Source organism: Numenius arquata, chromosome 2, assembly GCF_964106895.1.
Source record: "Numenius arquata chromosome 2, bNumArq3.hap1.1, whole genome shotgun sequence".
Classification (NCBI taxonomy): Eukaryota; Metazoa; Chordata; class Aves; order Charadriiformes; family Scolopacidae; genus Numenius; species Numenius arquata.
Window position 1 is genome coordinate 26,910,507 of NC_133577.1, and position 20,696 is coordinate 26,931,202.

The 20,696-nt window shown below is 36.8% G+C and overlaps 1 protein-coding gene across 1 annotated transcript; it reads left to right on the forward strand.

Annotated features, from left to right (window-relative positions):
• The first annotated feature begins 996 nt into the window (after window positions 1-996).
• On the forward strand, window positions 997-16,143 carry EXO1 (exonuclease 1). The gene is made up of 13 exons (XM_074168543.1): window positions 997-1,157; window positions 3,336-3,455; window positions 4,368-4,491; window positions 5,282-5,419; window positions 5,639-5,851; window positions 6,020-6,207; window positions 7,070-7,166; window positions 7,758-7,974; window positions 9,059-9,314; window positions 10,621-11,077; window positions 11,479-11,580; window positions 14,173-14,366; window positions 16,002-16,143. Exons 1-13 carry the CDS (start codon window positions 997-999, stop codon window positions 16,141-16,143), a joined length of 2,409 nt encoding a protein of 802 aa, XP_074024644.1.
• The last annotated feature ends 4,553 nt before the right edge of the window (window positions 16,144-20,696 follow it).

A 20,696-nucleotide genomic window follows, 5' to 3' on the forward strand; every position in this document is an offset into this window, starting at 1 on the left:
CTCCCCAGCATCCGTGTCTGTCCTACAAACGCTCTATCCTTAAATCCTTATCTTTCAGGCTCGGTTCACAAACGAAAGTTCCGGAAAACTCCCCGTACCCAACGCGAGAGCGACTCCGAAACGACCAGGCTCCCGGAGTCAGACTGGCTGGGCAGCCGAGCGTACCGTCTGCCCGGGCGACCCCAAAGGCCGGGCCGGGCCAGGCCGGGGCCGCCTCACGGCGGGGTGGCTGGAGGGGTTGGGAGGTGGTGGGCGTGTGTACGTAGAGCTCGCGCCCTGGCGGCCTCCCCGTCCGCGCGGAGCATGCTGGGACTTGTAGTCCCCTCGCCGGGGCGGGGCCAGTGCCCTGAGCGCGCGCTGCTTGAAAGCCCCGGGCGGCTGCCGCGCGCCACGGCCGAGCGGAGCGGAGCGGAGCGCGCGGGCTTCCCCTTCCTTCCCCCAGCCAGGTACTGGGGCGCGAGGCGCCCTGTGGCCGTTGGTGGCCGTTTGGCCGTCTCCCTCAGCCCCTCTCTCAACCCCCACCCCGGGCTGGGGCGGCCCGCGCCGATGTAGAGGCGCCGGCGGCGCCATGGGGGAGGCGGCCCTGAGCCGGGAGAGCTGCCTCAGGCCCTCCCGTCGCCGGACAGGTACAGTTCCCGATGTCGGTACTAGCGTGCCGCTCCTGGGGAGGCCGTGAGAGTCGGCGCGGGGGAGTCCCGCCGACCCCCGACCGAAGCGGGCGGGAAGGGGCCGTGCCCGGCGCCCCTTGTGCCCCGTCCCGACCCCGCTGTCTTTGGGGGAGCGTGTGCGGGGCCTGCTGCTACCCGGCTGCCTGCGGGCTTAAGGGTTTTGCATCTCTTCAGCCGGCGGAAAGGAGCCCCGGCCGCACGGGGTGCCTGGTGGCACTCGCAGGGGCTTCTGGCGTCTCTATTTCAGCCCATCACCCTGTCTGCAATGTGACCTGACGGTCCTTGTGCTTACGCTTTTAATTTTCTCGACTGCAGTTTAAACAACATCATGGGGATTCAGGGCCTGCTGCAGTTCATCAAGGAGGCTGCTGAACCTACCCACGTGAAGAAATACAAAGGGCAGGCGGTAGCTGTGGACACCTACTGTTGGCTGCACAAAGGCGCTTATGCTTGTGCGGAAAAGCTGGCCCGAGGAGAGCCGACAGATCTGTAAGTCTTTGCTACGTTTCGACTCGGCACTCTTACAAGTTAAAATTTTGTTAGCTTGATATTTCTTGAGCTAAAAAGTAAGTTAAAGTAGTTTTACTTCATACTGTTTCTTCTGAATTCTCTGTCCCAGTTGTACTTTTTGGAAATAGAAATGTTGGCTATAGGTTAGTAGCTTTCCAACTGTGTGAAATCAATATTGAAGTATGTATTGGCGGAAAAACTCTCTAAACTATTTTCTATTAAAACACCAACGGTTAAGCGAATTAGTTTTCCAGCATGTCTTGCTCTCAATTACAGTCTAATATCTCTGATGAGATGCAATTCATATGTTTCAAATGTAGTATTATTTTCAGGAACCTGATTTGTACAAAGTGATAGTTTGTAAATACTGCTGTGACAAAAGTTATAACGATACTGAGGAATTCTGATAGATGTATTGTGCTCTGAATAAAGTGTAAGGTTTTTTGCTTAACATGCTATATTTTCAGTAAGAGTAGCTTTTCTAACGTAACATGGCTTTTTCACTTACACACTTATATTTCTAAGGAAGGAAACAAACAGAAATTGTGGTTCTATTTAAAGTTCAGCTTTGGAGCTTAGATCAGATTTGCATAAGTTCGTGCCCATCTCTGGAAAACTGGGTTGAACTCTTAGATTGAATATAGTTTTAAATGAAAAGCAGTCTTTATCTTTTGAGAAGTAAAGCTGCACTGATTAGTCAGATCAAACTTCACTTAGAAATTTTGATTAAATGTTTGATTGGAGGCAAGAAAGAATTGGTGGTTTGCAAATGTGAACGAATTTTTAACTCCTGCTTCTGTTGTTATGAAGAACTGTAGAGTTTTATCCAACCTTGCTGCCTGCCTTTGAAGGTAGTGGAGATCTCTCAGGGTCCTGAGAATAGGATACACTTCAGTTGAGAAAGAAATTGACTGACAAGAGGAAAGTTAATAGTCATAATGGTTGAAATTAACTACATGAATATTTTCTGATCAAATCTTTTTTCCATGCACATATGATTGCTAATCTTAGACTAGTACTTTAACTAAAGTGTAAAGAGCCATTTCACACTTAAAAATTTATCTGAATTATTATGTAGCTACAATCCTATTCACTCCTGTCTTTCAAAAATCACAATTATTTTTCAGTTTGTTTTGTAGCTCTAAATCCAGTTTCTTCAGTGCTCATAACCTTAGATTCTAAGTGCTCCTGTATCCCAGTCTCCTTCCCTTTCCTGCACCCTGCTGGAAAAGTTGCTCTTGCTGTTTTAAACAGCGTCCTTTAAAAGAAAAAACGAACTTGAGTATTTTTTTTTCATTGAGTGTCATTGTAATGCTCTTAGTGTTTACAGAAGCTATTAGATTTTATTTCTGTGCTGCTGCTGAAATGATCTCATAGAGATCTGTAGAAATAACAAGTAAGAAGATCAGAGGTCCGAGGGAATACCTGAAGTCTGGAATTCCCTACAAATATTTTACTAAGGGATGAGCAGTGGAAGATTGCCTCCTGGTCCAAAGATGATCTTGACTATTAATGCAGTTTGGGGAACTCTCCTGTCTTTTGCAATATTTTCAGTACTGTGCCTGTATTTTTAATATGGGAAGATAGATTTGCATGTCTTGTCCATAGCACGTATCCATTATCTGGTGAGAGGAGTGGATAGTTCCACAAAGCAAGGTTTAATACCCCATCACTCCTTCAGTTCTCCAAAAGTGCATTTAGTCTGCCTTTCACAAGACTTTGGGGAAAGATAATGTACTGTGCTCGTCTACCTCCTGTTTCCCTGGCCATTATGAACTGAGTCGCTGAAACTAAAAATATGATCCGTATGTTAACTTGCAAAGTTTTCGGCAGTGTTGAATACTAGTGTAGCAAAATGAAACTGAATTGTACTCGAGTTCTAATTTCATTTTATGTAGGAGTAGCGAGCAGTGGGTCCAGTTCTGAGTTGAGAGGTGGAGCATTTCTCTTGTGGGGGTGAGAGGGCAAAAAAAAGCCAAAACAAACAAAAAAAAGAAACAGCATTCAAATGCTATTACTCTTTTTGTGATTCTGGGGAAATACATGGTCCATTAAGATCCTTACAATTCTCCTTTCCTGCGAACAGAAACTATGCAATAGACTTGTGCTTAACCAAGTTTATTGTTCTTTTCTTATTTTTTTTTTTTGTTGATACAGTTATGTAGCTTTCTGTATGAAACTTGTTGATATGCTCCTCTCATTTGGAATTAAACCAATTTTGGTATTTGATGGATGCACCCTACCTTCTAAGAAGGAAGTGGAAAAGGCCCGACGAGAGTAAGTGCTGAACTGTATTGATTTGCAAGCAAAGCAGTATGTTTAACACTACAATTCATTTCCAAAATTGAAAAGCCTCAAACTTCAGCTAGGTAGTAATGTCTGATAAACTTCCCTGCAATGTAGTGTTATTTCAGTTAATTTACATTTAAAAATCATACAAACCTCTTCTTAGAGGTTTTATTCCAAAAATAGAAATGCACTTCATAAATGAAAGCACTTTTGTAGAGGAAGGAAGTAAAATTCTGAACATTACAGGAACTAATGTATTAAAGGCCTTTAGTTTACCCACCCTCATAATCTCTGGACAAAAATATTTCTTCCCAATATATATATTTTTTTTTTAAAAAATAACACCACCTTCCTCATCTTTCTCTGCAAATAATCAGATAAACTTATTTTAGGTTTGGATTCAAGTCCCTTATATAATGGGACTGTTGACTGAAGTGGTGAGATTTTTTTCACTAGTGTTTTTTATTTATAAGTTCTCATGGGACATATGCTTCCTTCAGCATGGAGAGAACAATTTCCGATATTTGGAATGAAGTAAATGATGCTGTCTGTCCTCTAAGCCAATAAGTATCTAATGTCAGATACTCTCAAATTCCATTAAATCTATTTTACTGCAACCTGAGAGTGGGTGCATTTTTTATTTTACACCAGTTCCTGAGTTATCTCTGTTTTCTGAGAAAACATTATAAATTTCAATTTGCCAATCCAGTCATCTTTGCCAATACAATTGCTAGTTGTTACTATTAAGTTTTAAAAAATGCACAGATTTGAGAAGTGTTCATTTGTAAAACGGATATATTTTTTTCCCCCTTTCCTACCTGTCTCTTAGTCCTTTCAGCTACTTGTTCTTTTAAGTGGAAAATAATCTGAGATTGGTGGATATTTTTATTTATCTTTCAGGAAGCGTCAAGCCAATCTTCTGAAGGGGAAACAATTGTTGCAGGAAGGGAGACTGTCAGAAGCTAGGGAATGTTTTGGGCGCAGTGTAAATGTTACCCATGTCATGGCTCGTGAAGTTATCAAAGTAAGTTGTCAATGCTGTTGATACTGACAGTTTTAAAAAATCTACGCGGTAGAGAACATGTCTTACTCTGCTTTTGTATGGCTACGCCACTACCTCTTGTAGGCAAGAAAAATGGTCCCCCCTTCTTAGCTTCTGATTGGCCTGCATACATTGGGTTGGCACAGTTAACAAGCTTTAACTTCAAGTTTATTATGCTCAGTTGTATAAATAATGATGATGTGTCAATTGAAATACATCTCTTCTTACTGCTACAAAGTGAATTTGATAGCACCAACGGTTTTACTTACGCCACACAAAAGCTAAATACTGTTTTTATTTTTCTGTTATGCCCCCCTCCCACCCCTTCCACCTCCACCCCCCAGCTAGTTTCTGAGAACAGACTACAGAAAAAAAATTGACTGCTTAAAAATCTTTCTAATAGCTTTTTGCTATCTTTCCATGGCAGTAATAGCATCTTTATCAAAATAGTATTAGATTTGTTCTACTGCTGTTTTCCTTTGTCCAGAATATAACTTGCATGAGTTGAAGCTGGCACCTGTGGTCAGATGCAGTGAGCATCATGTTACAGGCCAACAAAGGAAAGGTTTTTGTAAACTAGACTGTATATGTCTAAATTGCTTGAAACTTGAGCTTTGGGTAAGAATTATCAGGCTCTAACAAGGAGTGGATGTGTGATTTAAAAAGATCATGGTTTCAGTTTTTTGAAGTAGAGGTTCTACGCTTTCAGATGTCTTAAGATAATTACTGAAAATTGATGCAAAGTACTTGTATGATTCTTGTTTATGTACAGGCTGCACGAGCCCGAGGAGTTGATTGTATTGTTGCTCCTTATGAAGCTGATGCTCAGTTGGCTTATCTCAATAAGACTGGCATGGTTCAAGCTATAATTACAGAAGACTCTGATCTTTTAGCTTTTGGATGTAAAAAGGTATGGAAGAAAATATTAATAGCCTTTACTTCTAGCTGATATCTTAAAAGCAGAGTTTAAAATTGCCAAACATGTTTGATGTATGGATTTACTCTTCTACAGTAATGGGGGAAACAGAAGAGATGAGAATAGCTCTTGGCCTCTGTTTTTTTCCACTAAGTGCAACAAACTAGCTTATATGGGTGAAAATTATTGTTTTCACTTCCTCTTAATTTCCAGGTGTTTCTGAAAATTGACAAGTTTGGAAATGGACTAGAGATAGATCAGGCTCGATTAGGAAACTGCAAGCAGCTTGGAAATGTATTTACAGAAGAGAAATTCCGCTACATGTGTATTCTTTCTGGTTGTGACTACCTCTCATCAATTCATGGAATTGGGTTAGCTAAAGCGTGCAAGTTAATAAAATTAGCCAACAATCCAGATATTATAAAGGTAAACTTGGTTTTGTTTTGTGTGTTTGCTTTTGGGGAGCCTAAATCTGTATATATGAAATTAACACTGAATTGAAAATATATGGGGGGGTTCTTGACTTCCTCCATTTTAAGGAGAATGCTAAACGAATTAATTAAATGAAGCAGTTAAACTTTTTTTTTTTGACAGGTTATTAAGAAAATGGGACAGTACTTGAAGATGAATATAACAGTACCAGAAGAATATATACAGGGTTTTACACGAGCAAATAATACATTCCTTTATCAGTTAGTTTTTGATCCTGTCAACAGAAAATTAGTTCCGCTGAATGCATATGGTGATGATATTGATCCAGAAACACTCATATATGCAGGACGGTATCCTTTGTGTTGAAACAGAAGGGTGGGGAAATAAGGGTGAGCAGGTGTGACGTCTTACACTTTTTTTATTGCATCTCCACTATTGACTAAAGCCTGTTTTTTCTGCAATCTTGAAAGTTGTGGGCTGGCTTGTGGTTTTTTCCCCTCTTCTCTTCTGCTCTGATTCTAGTTAATAATAATAATAAAAGGAGGGTAACTGGTTGACCTATCATTTACATGTATTTTTAGGCAGAAGTTATTGATATCTTTTGTTCTTTCTTTTTTTTTTTTTTTTTCCTTTTTAGAAAAGAACTCATTAAATACAGGTTATATTCAAATTGTTTGAGTTGCTTTACAACTGTCTGTAATTTGTGCATGTCTTAAGTGTGTTATCTCTGCCAATTTAATTCTTGCAATCAGTGTTCAACTAATTCCCTAATCTAAGCATTCCCTGTTTTATCAGCTAGCATTTCATATAGAACAAGTAGTATTTTGCCACATTTGTGCATCATAAATTTCAGCATGAAAGATTAGGGAGATGAAGCAAGTGGGGACTGTTGAAGTAGTTACTAGTATTGTATGTTGTTCAAGCCAGCTAATCTTTGGCATTTCCAGAAATTAAGGAGGAGAAAGACGGTAATTTTCCTGCTGATCACTGAAGGTTTTCCTCTTGACTTTCATGATCTGCCAAGCACTGCAGATCTGTTACAACTGCTGTTGCATCAGATTGAGCCATGAGTAGTAGTATTAATGCTTTTGGTTAATACTCTACTAATGCTTTTTGGCATAAAAATGGGAAAAAGCTATTCTAACTTTCATGCTACAGTTCTTGAAATTTATTGTACTATTCAGATATTTTCCTTTAATATGATGGGGACAGACATTTCGGGGATGTTACTGCGTTTCAAATTGCCATTGGCAACATTGATATTGATACAATGGAACAAATTGATAACTATAACCCTGACACTGCACAGGTAATATCTTTGTTCTATAGTCGTGGTTTGAGCACCAGAACCTTTGTTATATACAAAGATGTTGACATAGATCTGAACATTAATGGAAAAATACAATTGAATGTTATCCACAACTGACTTGGCAGTGAAAGCTATTCTGCTATTACAGAAACTGTGCTCCCATAAACACATATTTTTCATTCTCTGCACAGGTAAAAATCTTACTTTTCAAGGCATTTGACTTTAATGTTTGTTTTACTTTCAAACTTTTTTGATGAGTTTTTGAGTATATATTTTTTCCAAGTATATAACTCTGAGGAAAACAGTTTACCAAATCAGCCTTTTTGAATAGAAATAAAATTTAAATTTTTAACTTTGTCTGAGATGAGTAGTTAGTCACTTGGGCCATACTGGAATGAAGAAGTCATGGCAGCGCACACACACACAAAAAATTGTATTAAAAGCTTGAGAAATGTGGGAACAAAAAGAAAATGTTTGTGTAGAATATGTCAGCAGTTGGTATGCAAATGTCAAAATGTCTTTACATACTATCAGGAAATCATATGTGGAAGACAAAATTGTAATATCTTATTTTTTTAATATTTTTTTTAGCCTGTGCAGCAGAGAAGTTGTGGCTGGAATGACAGACGTGCTAATCATGTAAATAGCATTTGGAGTAAAGACTACAAGCTTGGCCCTAATGCAGATACTGTTCCTCATAAAATGCATTTGCTAGAGAAACCAACAACCAGAGGCATGGAGAAGATAATTAGTGTTAAGGGGCTCAAACTTCCAGGCAAAGAGCTCTTGGCAAAAAGGCCGAGGAGTGGTATGTTTTTATTAAAATAAGTATGTAAATAATAGTAGATGGTTGTGGGGAAAAGAAGGATTTCATCTTTAGCTTGATGGTATGAGATTTTTAGAGGCCTAACTCTTAACTTTTATTACCTGTTTTCAGCAGGCTGCAAGATGAGTCATAATACTTACATGTACTTAATGATTAAGGATGGCAGCAAACTTTCAGCAACATTTGATTTTAACTTTTTCTTTAACTTCTATAAAACTTTGTTGTTTTCAGTTTTAATAACTGTTCTATTTTTAGTTGTGTTTGGTTTTAATGTCCATCTTGTAATGGCTTGTGGAGAAATGAAAATAGCCTGTTTTGTCTAGAGTTGATACTTAGTGAGACAGGAAACTCAAAGAATGTTTTCTGTACTCTTCTAACACTGTGCTGCCTGTATCTCCTGTATAGGTATTCTTTACTCCATCTTTCCTCACTTTCTCTAGCAAATCTGTGTTATCTTGTCTTCTATACCACCTAAGTTACATGTGTGAAATAAACTGTGAGCTTGTAATAGAAGGGTTTCTCCTCTGTTCCCATTGTGCTTTATCTGATATGTTAAGTATTTTTTCTTTTCTTCTTCCTTTGCTTTCTGATTATGCTGCTAGGGCTCCTTTTTTGCCTTTGTTACTCATGATACCTTCATACTGCCTGGTTTAGAATCATAGATTAGAATCATAGAATGGTTAGAGTTGGAAGGGATCTTAAAAATCATCTTGTTCCAACCTCTCTGCCATGGGGGTTTTATCAAGATTTATAGTTAGTTTAGAAACATGCCTTAAGTCAAGTTTAGTTTTGCTTTCAAAGTGTTTAAAAACAAACAAAACCCCAACAAATCAACCACCAAACAACATCATCATGTTTCCTTTCAGCTGTTCTACATTCATTCCATCTACCTTTTCAAAGACAGTTACTTTTAAGGCTATGTACTAGAAAACAACTGTGTTAAAGACTTCTGAACTGTAAATTTTCCTACCAGACCTTGCTAATATTTTTAAGTCTGTGACAGTAAATATGTATTGCTCAGTTCTCTCATAATTGGTTAATACAGTGATGCTTAAATTGTCTTCAGATTTAGAAGAAATCTCAGATGGCGATCTGTTGAACCAATATTCATTTTCAAAAGCAAAAAAATTCAAGAAGGAGAGTGATGATGATGGTCAAGCACAAAAGAGTGTCTCAGCAATACAAAGCCTTGATTCCTCAGGGAATTCTGTCACTGAAGAAAGCTCTAACTCCTTGCCTAGAGTTAGAAATAAATTTGCTTCCTTTCTACAAAGGAAAAACAAAGAGAAGGATGCTGTAATTGTTCCAGGAACAAGAAGCAGGTATGCTTGCATCATGTGTTTTAATAAATAGCAAAATACTATTTGTAGTCCTGGTTGCCAAAATAACCTGAATGCTGAAAATAAGAAAAATGCTACCTTTGACTTTTTTATGCAATGGTATTAATGCACCTGTAGTCCTGAATGGAGATGGAGAACCCTTTGTGCTAGATGTGCTATCTATGTGTGAGATAAGTAATGTCAATTTTTCACTGCAGAAACGAAGACACTGGGACTATTCAATACAGTCTAGCCTATGGGTATGAAAATTAATTAGGATTTGACCATATTTCTTTTCCAGGTAAAGGTTATACGACATGTCAATTAAAAGTAGCTGCTTTGTGCTAAATACATAAGCAGTTGCTTATATATGAATGCAGTATATGAATATTGGCTTATATTTACAAGGTTTTCTTTGTTTCAGTAAAGCCAAAAGTGGTCATGCTTTGACAAATGACAATATCTATTTGATATCAAATAGCTATTTGACAAATGACAAATATCTATTCTTATCCCATCCCATTCAGTTGATGCTCTTGATCTCTGCACCAACACTTTGAGAAGAGGGACTTTGGGTTTGTTTGTTTTTTTGTTTTGTCTTTGTTGCTTTTTTTAATTGGCTGGGTTTTTTGGTTGCACTTGGCCACACTTACTTGAATTGGTTTTACAAAGTATTATCACAATTATGTTTCTTATTGTGTAATTTTTATCTTAAATAACTTGGATATTTTTGAGCAGTATAATTTTACAAAACAGTCTTAATACTGATGTTCTCTAGCTTTAACACGTCTTCCTGAGCTGAGAGTTTTGTTACAATGCACAAAAAATTAAAACTTGTCAGTGATGGTAGGTTCTTCTCTAAAGCAGTGCTCAGTTTCTTAAAAATCTATGACTTGTACTTTCAGGAGCTGCTGCTACAGCATGGAAAAGACCTAGATAGGTTTTAGTTTCCTTGATAAAAGGTGCTAAAATGTTTCACTTTTGTTCAGCTTTATGATAATTAATGAATATATTCTTAAATTTTATAGAATTTCTAGATGGTTCTCTTTTTCAGATGAAGAACATGATTAGTATTTCAGTCAATGAATGACATGTTTACAGATGCTTTTTTTCCCCCATTTTTACTGTTTATCTGTTAAATGCCTCCCTGAGGAACTAACACTTTGCCCGTTTTCAAAATAAATTGTCTCTGAGAGTGCACTTCAAAAAAACAATTAGAGACAACTGTTGGAATTTGGAAATAAAATATTCATTTGCAGTAGCTTCCTTCTCCCTTCATTTATTTTTTTTTTTTTTTTTACTTTTTTAGGTTTTTCTGCAATGATGCAATTATGTTTGATGGTAGAGCAAAGGAGGATGACAGTGATCTAACTCAAGATGCTGAGCAAGATTGCCAGAAACAGGAAGTAAAACATGTAGCAGAAGATGTTTCTCAGTCTTCAGAAACTGAAAAATCAACGAGAACTGTCTTTACACCTCCTGGAGAAATGCAGAAAAGTTGTTTCCAGTGGTTTAGCAGCCTTGTAAATAATTTGGGAAATCCCAGTCCATCTGATACTGTATTTTCACAGCAGTTTCATCAACAAAGAAGCAACTGCGTGATATCCCAGGAAGATCACTTTAATGGGGGACAAACAGAGAGTGGGACAGCATGTGCCGACTTGGAGGAAGAATCCGCCCCCTTAACAGAATTGGAACAGTCATCACATTCTCAAAGGTCTTGTGAGCCAGCAGAATGCAGTTTGGAGTCTTCAGAAATACTGCAAGTGTCTAACAATGGTTCAGATGCAGAAGCAAGAAAAGTGGGTGTTGCTTCAGCATTTACTTTCATTTTAAATCATAAAAGAAATTAGGTAGCAAAGCCTCCTCTTTAAAATGATACCCTGCAGATTATGTAGCTTGTGCTAACAAAACTTGTCAATGCTTAGCGTAGTTGTGTAGAATGGATTGACTTAGCTTAAATCAAGTCTGGATTTAGTTTGTTTTCAGTCTTTCCACTATTTCCACTACAGTGGTTCAAAAAATACCTGGTAGGCTAGCTTTTGTTCTCTGCTTTTGTTAATCCCTGAAGAAGTCCTTTCAGAAAGCATGTGTCACCATTGTATGGGGAAAAAAAAAAAAGGCAACCGAACTGTATTAAAACCAAATTAATTTTCTCTTGATGAAGGAATCTAACTCCAATTCAAAACTGGCTGATGATCAGTGTACTTGGTCTCCAGTATTTTCTGCTGTTCAAACTGACAGGAAAAATAAGAACGTAAAGACCAAGGTAAGAATTCTTTTCACTGTGAATTCTACTAAACACTGAGAATCAGTTTTTGTTGTCTCCTAGTTCATTCTAGAACTCAATGAAAGAATCTTAAGCAATGCACATGTTGGCAAGAGGAAACTATATTCTTATTCATCTATATCAGAGCTGAGATGAAATGTAACCAGGGCACCTATGAGTGATATCACAGTTGTGACTTGTTTGGGGATTTTAAACACTTTGGTATAAAATAAGAAGCCAAGCTAAGGCAAAACCCCCTTCTTAACTTTCCTCAGGTATGCTAAATACACAGGTTTTATGATGCAAATTGCAGTTTGTTCATAATCCAGATACAGTTACAAAATACAACCTCATTTCATTGCTTGTCTCAAATCTACTAGTTTAGCAGTCTCCTTCCTCTTTGACTAGAAAAAGCATGTTTAAATTTCAAAATCTGGAAAGGTTTCAGTCAACCTTCCTTGTTTAATTGCTTTAGTTAAAAGCCTTGTTAGACATTAGCAAATCAATATGGAAGGATAGTCAATTTTCCATCAGAGCCCTCATTTCAGTTATTTTTTCCTATTGGTTGGGCACCTGCAATTTGACTTCTATGTGGTTTCTTAGATGTCTAAGAATAAACTTATGTGCCTTGTCTTTGACATTTCTAAGAGCTTTACCCATTTGTCCAGTTTACAAAACTTCTAATATCTTCACAGTTAGAAGTGCTCTAACTCCTTAAGGCATTGTCATTAGAATTGGCCAAAAGATTCATGTCAGACTAGAATACCTGCTACAATATAGTGTGTGGTTTGTATAATAGTGACATCTTGTGGTTATTGTTAGTAACTTCTGTGTTAAGCAGGAATTTACATCTTTTATTCTGGAACACCTAGTGACAAAAATTAATGCTTTTTCATTAGATTAACATTTTGACCACTTCTCAACAAGACTAACCAATGAAATGATGTCATCCTGGAATTCAGAAATTTTGTTACTTTGTTTTTAAGAGTGTATTTAATGTTCTGCTTGGTGTTCAGCTTACAGGTACATTGGGAGAATGAATATACTAATTACTGGGGAATGTGCAGTATGGAAGTACTGTGGTAATGTAAGCATCATATATAAAAAAAATTCAGGATGCTTGGAGCTCTTCAGACAATAGGGATCTTCTGAAAATCCATGAGGACAGTAGGGTTAGTTTAAAGCAAGCCGCTAGCATGAGGATTTCCCTTGCTTAATTCCATGGCCATATATTCCCTCTGCTTCCTGACCTGAGTGGAAACTAACTTGACAACAACCAAAAGGTCAATTATATTGGAACTTGGGCCTACCCAGACTCTCAGGCTCATGTGAGTTGTAGCACCAGTGAGACCATTGGAACAAGTAACCAGAATAGAAGAGGGAGGGATAGACATAAGGATCAACGCTTCTGGCTCAGTTTTCCCATAAGATTGCTTACTGCAAGTGTTAAACAAGGGAAGTTTTTGCTGGTGTTAAGTACAGTAAAATATACCAAAGGGAATAATGAGTTCCAGATTTAAGGAAGAAACAGAATACCATTTCTTCTACAGGTATTGTAATTTGGTAATTATGTTTTTGTCCTCATAATGACAGACAAAAGCTAAAATAGCAGGCTGTGAGTGATCTCTTAGAAGCTGATAATTGTAAGTAGGTCATATTCTACAATGAAGTGGCAGAATGGCTAAAACAGTAAAACGTTTTAGTGCTTCCAAATGGCTAATTTAAAAAAAAATTGGGGAAAACAATAGGTGTATGTAAGACAGAAGGAAATGATGGAAAATATGAATAAGTTACTTGGGACCTTTTGCCACTTGTGAACTTACTTGGCAAAGAAAGTTTTAACTTTGTCTAAAAGTTAACAGGTATTACATGTATTTAATAATGTATTTAATTACATGTATTTAATTATTGTGCCATGATTATGCACGTATAGTACAAATGGGTGTAGAGTGATTAAATAGATAACAATAGCTATAGCTTTTAATTTATGAAGTGTGGTAAGCTACTCACAGGAAAAAAAATCCTGCAGATTGGACTTTAACGTGTTTCTTTTGTTGTTAAAATAAACTCATTACTTTCTGTGCATGAAGTTCAAGAACACAGAGGATCAACAATATTGTGTCAGTATTAGAAAGCATGGTAACAGCAGTCTGAGTAGCTATCAGCCAGTTAGTCTGATATTCACTCCAGAAAAATGTCAGAAATACAGGGATGAGAATGTGAAATGTAAAATTCACACTGACTGACATAATTATAGGAATTAGGCCATGTCAAAATGAGTTTCCTGTACTGGTAAACGTGGAAAAAAAACAGATTTGGAGTTTGGAAACTGGTAAGGGAACTGAAAATGAGGCACATCTGGGTTGTTTTTTTTTTTTAATAGCAGAGGTAGTGAATAGCTAGGATAAGTGATATAATGAACCCATGTATTTTATGAACAAGTCTAATGTGTTTGAGATGCCTCTTTTTAGATTATAGAAGCTATCTAAATATACCTTGTTGTGGCAATTCAGATTGCATTATCTCGATAGAATGTAAAGCACTTTATATTTTTTTTTATAAGCTTTGCAGCATAATATCTGTTGCTTACAGGTTCCTGGTTTACATAAATCCAGTTGTATAGGGTCGCGTATTGTAACAAAGCTCAAGCCATTGATACCAGCTAAAGTAAGTGGATTAAGCAGGAGACTGTCACCTGTGCAGAAGAGAAATCACTGTGATGCTGAAAATAAGCTGGGACTGCAAGCCACCATTAGTGAACTCCGGAAAAACTTCCAATTTAAAAGGTGTGTTGCTTTAACCCTCTACTTAGCACCCTGTATACTACCTCCCCCCACAACCCCCGCCAAGGAAACAGTTTTCAAAACAGACTCTACACATCTCTTCCACACAATTCCATAAAGATAATAGTTTAAGATTAAAAATTGTATGTAGAAAATATCAATTTCCTACACTTGATACACCATGAAGTATGATTTGTGGTAACCAGGAAAAGCTCTCAGCTAAAATTCATTTAAAATTCATTTGAAGTAGTGCATTTTGTTTAACGTAACTTATATGAAGACTATTACTATTGATTTACATCAAATACCAAAAGGCATTTCTTAGTCTAAATGTATAAGCTGCATAGAAGTTGCCAAACTTAAATGAAAATAAGGTTGTTGACTCAGCTAACTTGAAAGTTTCTCAAATATCTTCAATGCTTGAACTTGAAGGACAAGATTATTTAAAAAACGAAAAATGAAAAGTGTAGGTGTTCTAGCGTACACTGTTTCTGTGGGCTCAGTAAAAACTCCTGGTGGCAAAGCTCCAAGTAGCAAACTCAACTTGGAATAAATGATTTTATTTAAATAATACTTATTCTTATTAACCTGGAACCAAATTTGAGTAGGACAAAAGTACTCTTTTTGCACTGAGTATTAAATATGAGACTGGTGAGCATGCATTGTCAGACAAATATATTTTACTATTTAGCCCTAATGGTAGGCTATTATAAACATACAACTTATTTCTGTTTAAAAAAATATTGCTTACAATATTAACATTTTTAGAAATCTCACTTTTTATTGTCCTCTTGATGTGGGTTAAGAATGATGTTTTCGAAGAGGAAGCAAAAGTGTTTGTGTATGTATTGCTCGGTCTCTAATTGAGAATGTCTGACCAGCATTGTTCACAGGGAGAAAATTAATATGTTTTGATTTATCAGAATACAGGCAGATAGAATAGAGTGAGCCTAGATGGCACTCTGTTCCTTTTCGCTGCTGATGGTTTCAAGACTTAGCTCCCAAAATCCATATCTTATCCATCCAGTTTTGGTAGGTCTGTAACTTCTGGTTATATACTGTCAATATATATATGTATATATTACTTACTTCTGTGTAAATAAAGTACTTGTTTATTAGCTTTTAGGGGATTCTTTTCTTAATATATTTCACAAAAAAGTTTTTCTCACTGCCAGGAATGAGTATCCTGTTAATTGTTTTTTCAGATTTTAAAATGTTTCTAAATTAGCCTTATGTTTTAAGAATTTTATTGCCTGATGGGACACTAATCTGTTCTGTCCTGGTCTCAAGATTTGCAGAATATATATGAAAGTACAGTTGTTCAGAAGACTTAAATGTTAAGGAAGCATGTACAATCCAGAGTAAGATGGTGTACATACAGTCTTTCACATATAAAGCGAATAGCTATCATCCTGTCACAGAATAACTGGAACAGTTGAAATCGCTTTCAGTGAAGTTGTTTAGTTGTAGTGAAATTGAAATTCCATTGCAAATGTTTACTTTTGGTTTATTCATAGATGAGTGGGTGAATAGATGAGGGGTCTTGCTTTAAGCCATATGTTCTTACACATTTGTGGTGAGAAACATATAGTATCATAACATTCTTGGGTTTTATTTTGTCTTTGTTTTTTTGTGCAGAGAGTATGAAAAACTTCCTTCTTGTAAAAAGTCAGATCCATTATCTCCAATCAAAGATAATATACAGCTCACTCCAGAAACAGAAGAAGAAATCTTTAATCATCTGGAATGTAGTCATGTTCAGAGGGCTATATTCCAATGAACTCTATGCTGTGCATAATAGGATGCATTTTTAATCATTGTCAATATTTACTTTTGGGAAATTTCATCAATATAGAGAAAATGCTTTGAAAACCAACTATATTTTTTTAGTCTAACTAGTGATTTGTCATCTTCATAAAGTGGATTGAAAGGTACAGTTCTATACTGACTGGAATAAAATCCTTCAGATGCCTGTGTTCTCTTATTCAAAGTCCCATGCTGAAATTTTTTCTAAACCTTTTTCAGCTGTCCCTGGGCATTTTATGTAGGTCACGCTGCAATCCAAGTTTCTACAACAGCTATGGCTTTGTCTTTGCACAACAGCAGCAGAACAAGTTTGTGTTTTAATTTTTAATAGTTGATCACTTTTTTGCCTCTTCCTTCTTTCCTCTTGAGCCTAATCTGGCCCCAAGACAGGAATAAAACTGCTGTTCAGTGTTCATAACAACAGCATTCACTGTACTTCCAGCACTTGGATAACTATTTATTTTCCCTGTAAGGTAAGATCTGCTCTCTCAAGAGTTAGCTTTTCTATATCATACAGTCATGTTATTGGTGGGAATAACTTGGGGACTGCAGAAAGGAATGTTATTAATCCCCAAATTCTCACATTAATAGAATGGTCTCTTCAGGAGTATGTCTTCCTCTGTTTTATCTGTCTGTTGTTGGATAAGACTACAAATATGGAAAGACACAAAATATCAGTCATCAAAGCTAAGGGTTACAAAAGAGCATTGTCCTCACAACAAACCAAGTTTCAGTCTTCAACAGCCAATTAACTAAAGGGAAAGAATCCAACAGACTGGGATCCTTGTTTTGGATAACTGAATTATCATGAAGTAATATGATGAAATTTCATACTTCTACCTTTAAAATCAGGATTTGAGTTAATGTAAAGATGTGTCTAATTTTTTTCCTTTTTTTAGGAAAGGATAGTATGTCTTTCTGCAGCAGATAAAGGTACAAAAGGATATCTTAATCTTTCTTTCAAATGTATCCTTTCCGTTCCTTAGATGAATACTTTCCCTCCATCTTTGAGCTTTTTGCAAAAATTTAAAGTTTGAAATTGACCTATGAAAGGCAGGGTGTTTTTTTTTTAATTGCAGTCTACTTTTTCTCTTTAAAAGAATTTGCATCTGTGAAACTAAGGTGACTGGCTGCATTAAATTATAAAGCAGCTGCTCACAAGAGTAGATTATGTGTACATTTGTGGGAGCAGTTCTCTTATTTCTACGTTTGAGTTGAAGGTATGGGATATAAGGGATTGAAGCAATGGTGCTTTAGGACAGGCTTCCTCTCCTATGTGAACCACTAGAAAATCCCTGCTGCTGAAAAGCAGATTTTTTAACAGTGATCTTCAATGAGAATTTTTCTCTCTGGTATGATGTTACAAATAAAGCCCAGGGATAAATGTTTCTGTGTTTGCAGTCATAGAACTGTGGCCTAGAATGAATTTTTGTGTTACTACAAATAAATTAATGACAGAATTTCTGAAGGGAAACCATAAAAATAATTTGTTTTCCTCCATTGCTTATTTACTAGTGTGGGAGTTGCAAGGTTACTTTCTACAGTCCATCCTTGCCTACCTCTTCAGTCAAGGAGCCACTTGTTCCTGCTTTAGTGGATCATCAGAAGAGACAAACTATTTGTCTTTGTACTTTCAAGGACAGGTAATTTTACAGGAGGATAGGACATCCTACATGCAAGCTACATGTGTGAAAACAGCACTGCCTCTTTTAACTGTTACCTGCAAATACTGCCTTACCTGTTCTTGTAGTTGTTTTATTGAAAATACTATCACTTGTTTTACTCTAGCTTCTTCAAAGAGAGGATCGGAGGAAATAAAGCAAATGTTATACATCTGTGTTGATACTATTTTGTCACAAATGGGTGCCCTGTGGTTTTTTTCCTGTATACTTCTGTATGGATAGAAGAGTGAAAAATATAATTGATGATGCTTTAAAGGCATAGGTCATGTAATAACTTGCTGGAGTGCTATTTCAATGGTAGGTATTTGATGAATTATTCATGCAAAAGTACTTCTTGATTGTATTACATTGTATGGTCTTAAAGTAGATTTCTTAAAAATACTTCTGTATGATTTCTGGTTTGTGCTTTGGAGGTCTTGGATTCTGAATTACAGGGTGGTGGTTTTTTTTTTTCAGAAAGCAACTAATAGAATAGATGCTTTATATACTTACAGGTAATAAATACATGTAAGCATGTAATAGCGTGTAAGATTTATAGTCAAGTGTAGAGTTCTTTAGTTGGTGTTTGTTTCATGAAAGATACTATGATATATACTAAATGAATTTGTGCAAGACTTTATTAGCGAGTTAAAATTTACTCTGGGTAGGGTAATATTCCATAGTAAAAATTATTCAGTATCAAAATAGGAGATATAGCAGCCTTCCAATACTTAAAGAGAGGGCTACAGGAAAAATGGGGAGGGAGCCTTTATCAAGGAGTGTAATGATAGGATGAGGGGCAATGGTTTTAAACTGAAAGAGGGGAGACTTAGATTAGATGTTAGGAAGATATTCTTTACTGTGAGGGTGGTGAGGCACTGGAACAGGTTGCTCAGGGAAGTGAATGCTCCATCCCTGGAAGTGTTCAAGGCCAGGTTGGATGGGGCTTTGAGCAACCTGGACTAGTGGGAGGTGTCCCTGTGTCTATGAAATTGTTCCAGGTCATGATGGGGTGGGGAGGAAGATACAATAAAACATGCCCTAGTGAGGAGAGGAGAGAAAGCTTAGCTATTTCAAAAAGTAGGCATCTGAAAGTTGGAAGATATGAGGGTAGCTGGGAAACAAGAACTGAGTAGGAGGAAATGAAAGCAGATGGCAACTTAGAGGCATAAGTATGTGTGTTGTTTGCTTTTTAATCTAATCTTTTTGTTTCTCTAGTTTCTGTAACTACTCTTCTCTAATTTTGTCAGCAGGACTTCAAAGTAATCTTACAAAGTGAATGGCATTGCTATATCCTGTTAAAAAGGTGACTGGCCTGGAAAAACTAAATTTACTAATGGTGGTCTAATCAAGCTTCACATTTGAAAGTGCTGGCTAGCCATTCCTTCAGCAGAATGGTCACATAAACTGCAAATACTCAGTATCACAGAGAATTAATATGAGGGTCTGCAGTCATCCTAGTCATGTGATGGTTTTGAAACTGTAGGTAAGTGACTTTTCCAAATTTGACTGAGTCTTTCTGCTTAAATCTTTTTGTTCCAATTGCAACAGTTGATATTAACCACATGTTCCCTCTCACACAAATCAATACAGTAGTTAGAGTCATTTTTGTAGGACTGAAGGATATTGAAAGACCATAGAGCTTTGCAAACAAGTTGTAAAAACAGTTGTTACATTTAAATAGCAATACTTTAATAGGATTTGCAATACTGTGGCATTTTTGTATATTATTGACATACTCGTACTTTATAAAGTACTAAAAGCTCATGATATTCAGATTTTGTGTATTGATTAGGAATGTCTGTTAATTTTGTTGATAACAAAAAAGGTTACAGTTCTGAGGTGGTGAAGCTAAGAGACAATTCTTTTGCTTTTACTACTGGCATCAAAGAATAACTACCAGCTGATTGTTTTAACAGCAGGTCTTGGTCTAGGAATGATATGGTACCAAATTAAAATTATAAATGTAGGAGGGAAGAAAAAGGGGGGAATCCCTTTCTGAACATTCATTGTTGAGTTCAGGTTATGCATCCCAAAATGTACCATCTTGAGAGTACTGTTGATCTCCAGTTCTCTGTGGAAAGTGGGACTGCACATCTTATTCCTTCATTTAGGAGACTGTAGGAAACATTAGGTCAGTAAGATAAAAATGCTTGTCAGGGAGACTTGCCTTGTGTGAAAGATTAGTTTCTGTTCCAATAACTCTCATTCTCCCCAGACTATTGTGCTCCAGGCAAAAATCTTACTTTTAACAGATGTAAAATTCTGGATTTGGAACATGGCATATACCTGTGTGAGGTCCTGTTTTGGGAAGGATTCTTTATGGCTTTGCAGTGACTGTGCTGAGTGTTACAAATGTATATATGACCTCTGGAACAAGGCACTCTAAATGTTTGAGTTGCACAGAGAATTTACTAATAAGACAGATAAGACGGGTTTAGGAAGATTAGAAGCTTTATTCTTTGCATTGCTTAAACAATATGAATTAGTATGAAATACTCTACAGCCTGCCTAAAACAGGAATTTAGGATTTTGTTTAGCTTGTTTCAAGTCCAGTACCTCAGGGAGCACCAGAGTTTGTTTTTTAGAAAACATCCAATTTAAGTACTTGCAGTGAAAAAGAAATCATTGCAATACTTGCAATAGCAGAAGCATTAAAATGATGGATTTGGTTTTTAGTTTGTCTAGCTTCTCTTTAATCCACTGGCTTGTGTATTTTTGCCTACTGTATTAAAGGAGGTCAGTTCAACAGTATGTATCTGTTAGTTACCTCATTTTAGAAAAACAAATCAAGGGAGTGACTAAATGTAATTAAATCCAATTAGTATGAGCTAAAAAGAAATATATTATTGATTTCTGAAATGAT

What these genes read in the sequence shown, in the direction of transcription:
- EXO1 (XM_074168543.1), top strand. Translation starts at nt 997, where the DNA reads ATGGGGATTCAGGGCCTGCTGCAGTTCATCAAGGAGGCTGCTGAACCT. An exon ending in CGAGGAGAGCCGACAGATCT is followed by an intron (nt 1,158 to 3,335) that starts GTAAGTCTTTGC and finishes TTGTTGATACAG; the next exon opens with TTATGTAGCTTTCTGTATGA. An exon ending in GTTCCAGGAACAAGAAGCAG is followed by an intron (nt 9,315 to 10,620) that starts GTATGCTTGCAT and finishes TTACTTTTTTAG; the next exon opens with GTTTTTCTGCAATGATGCAA.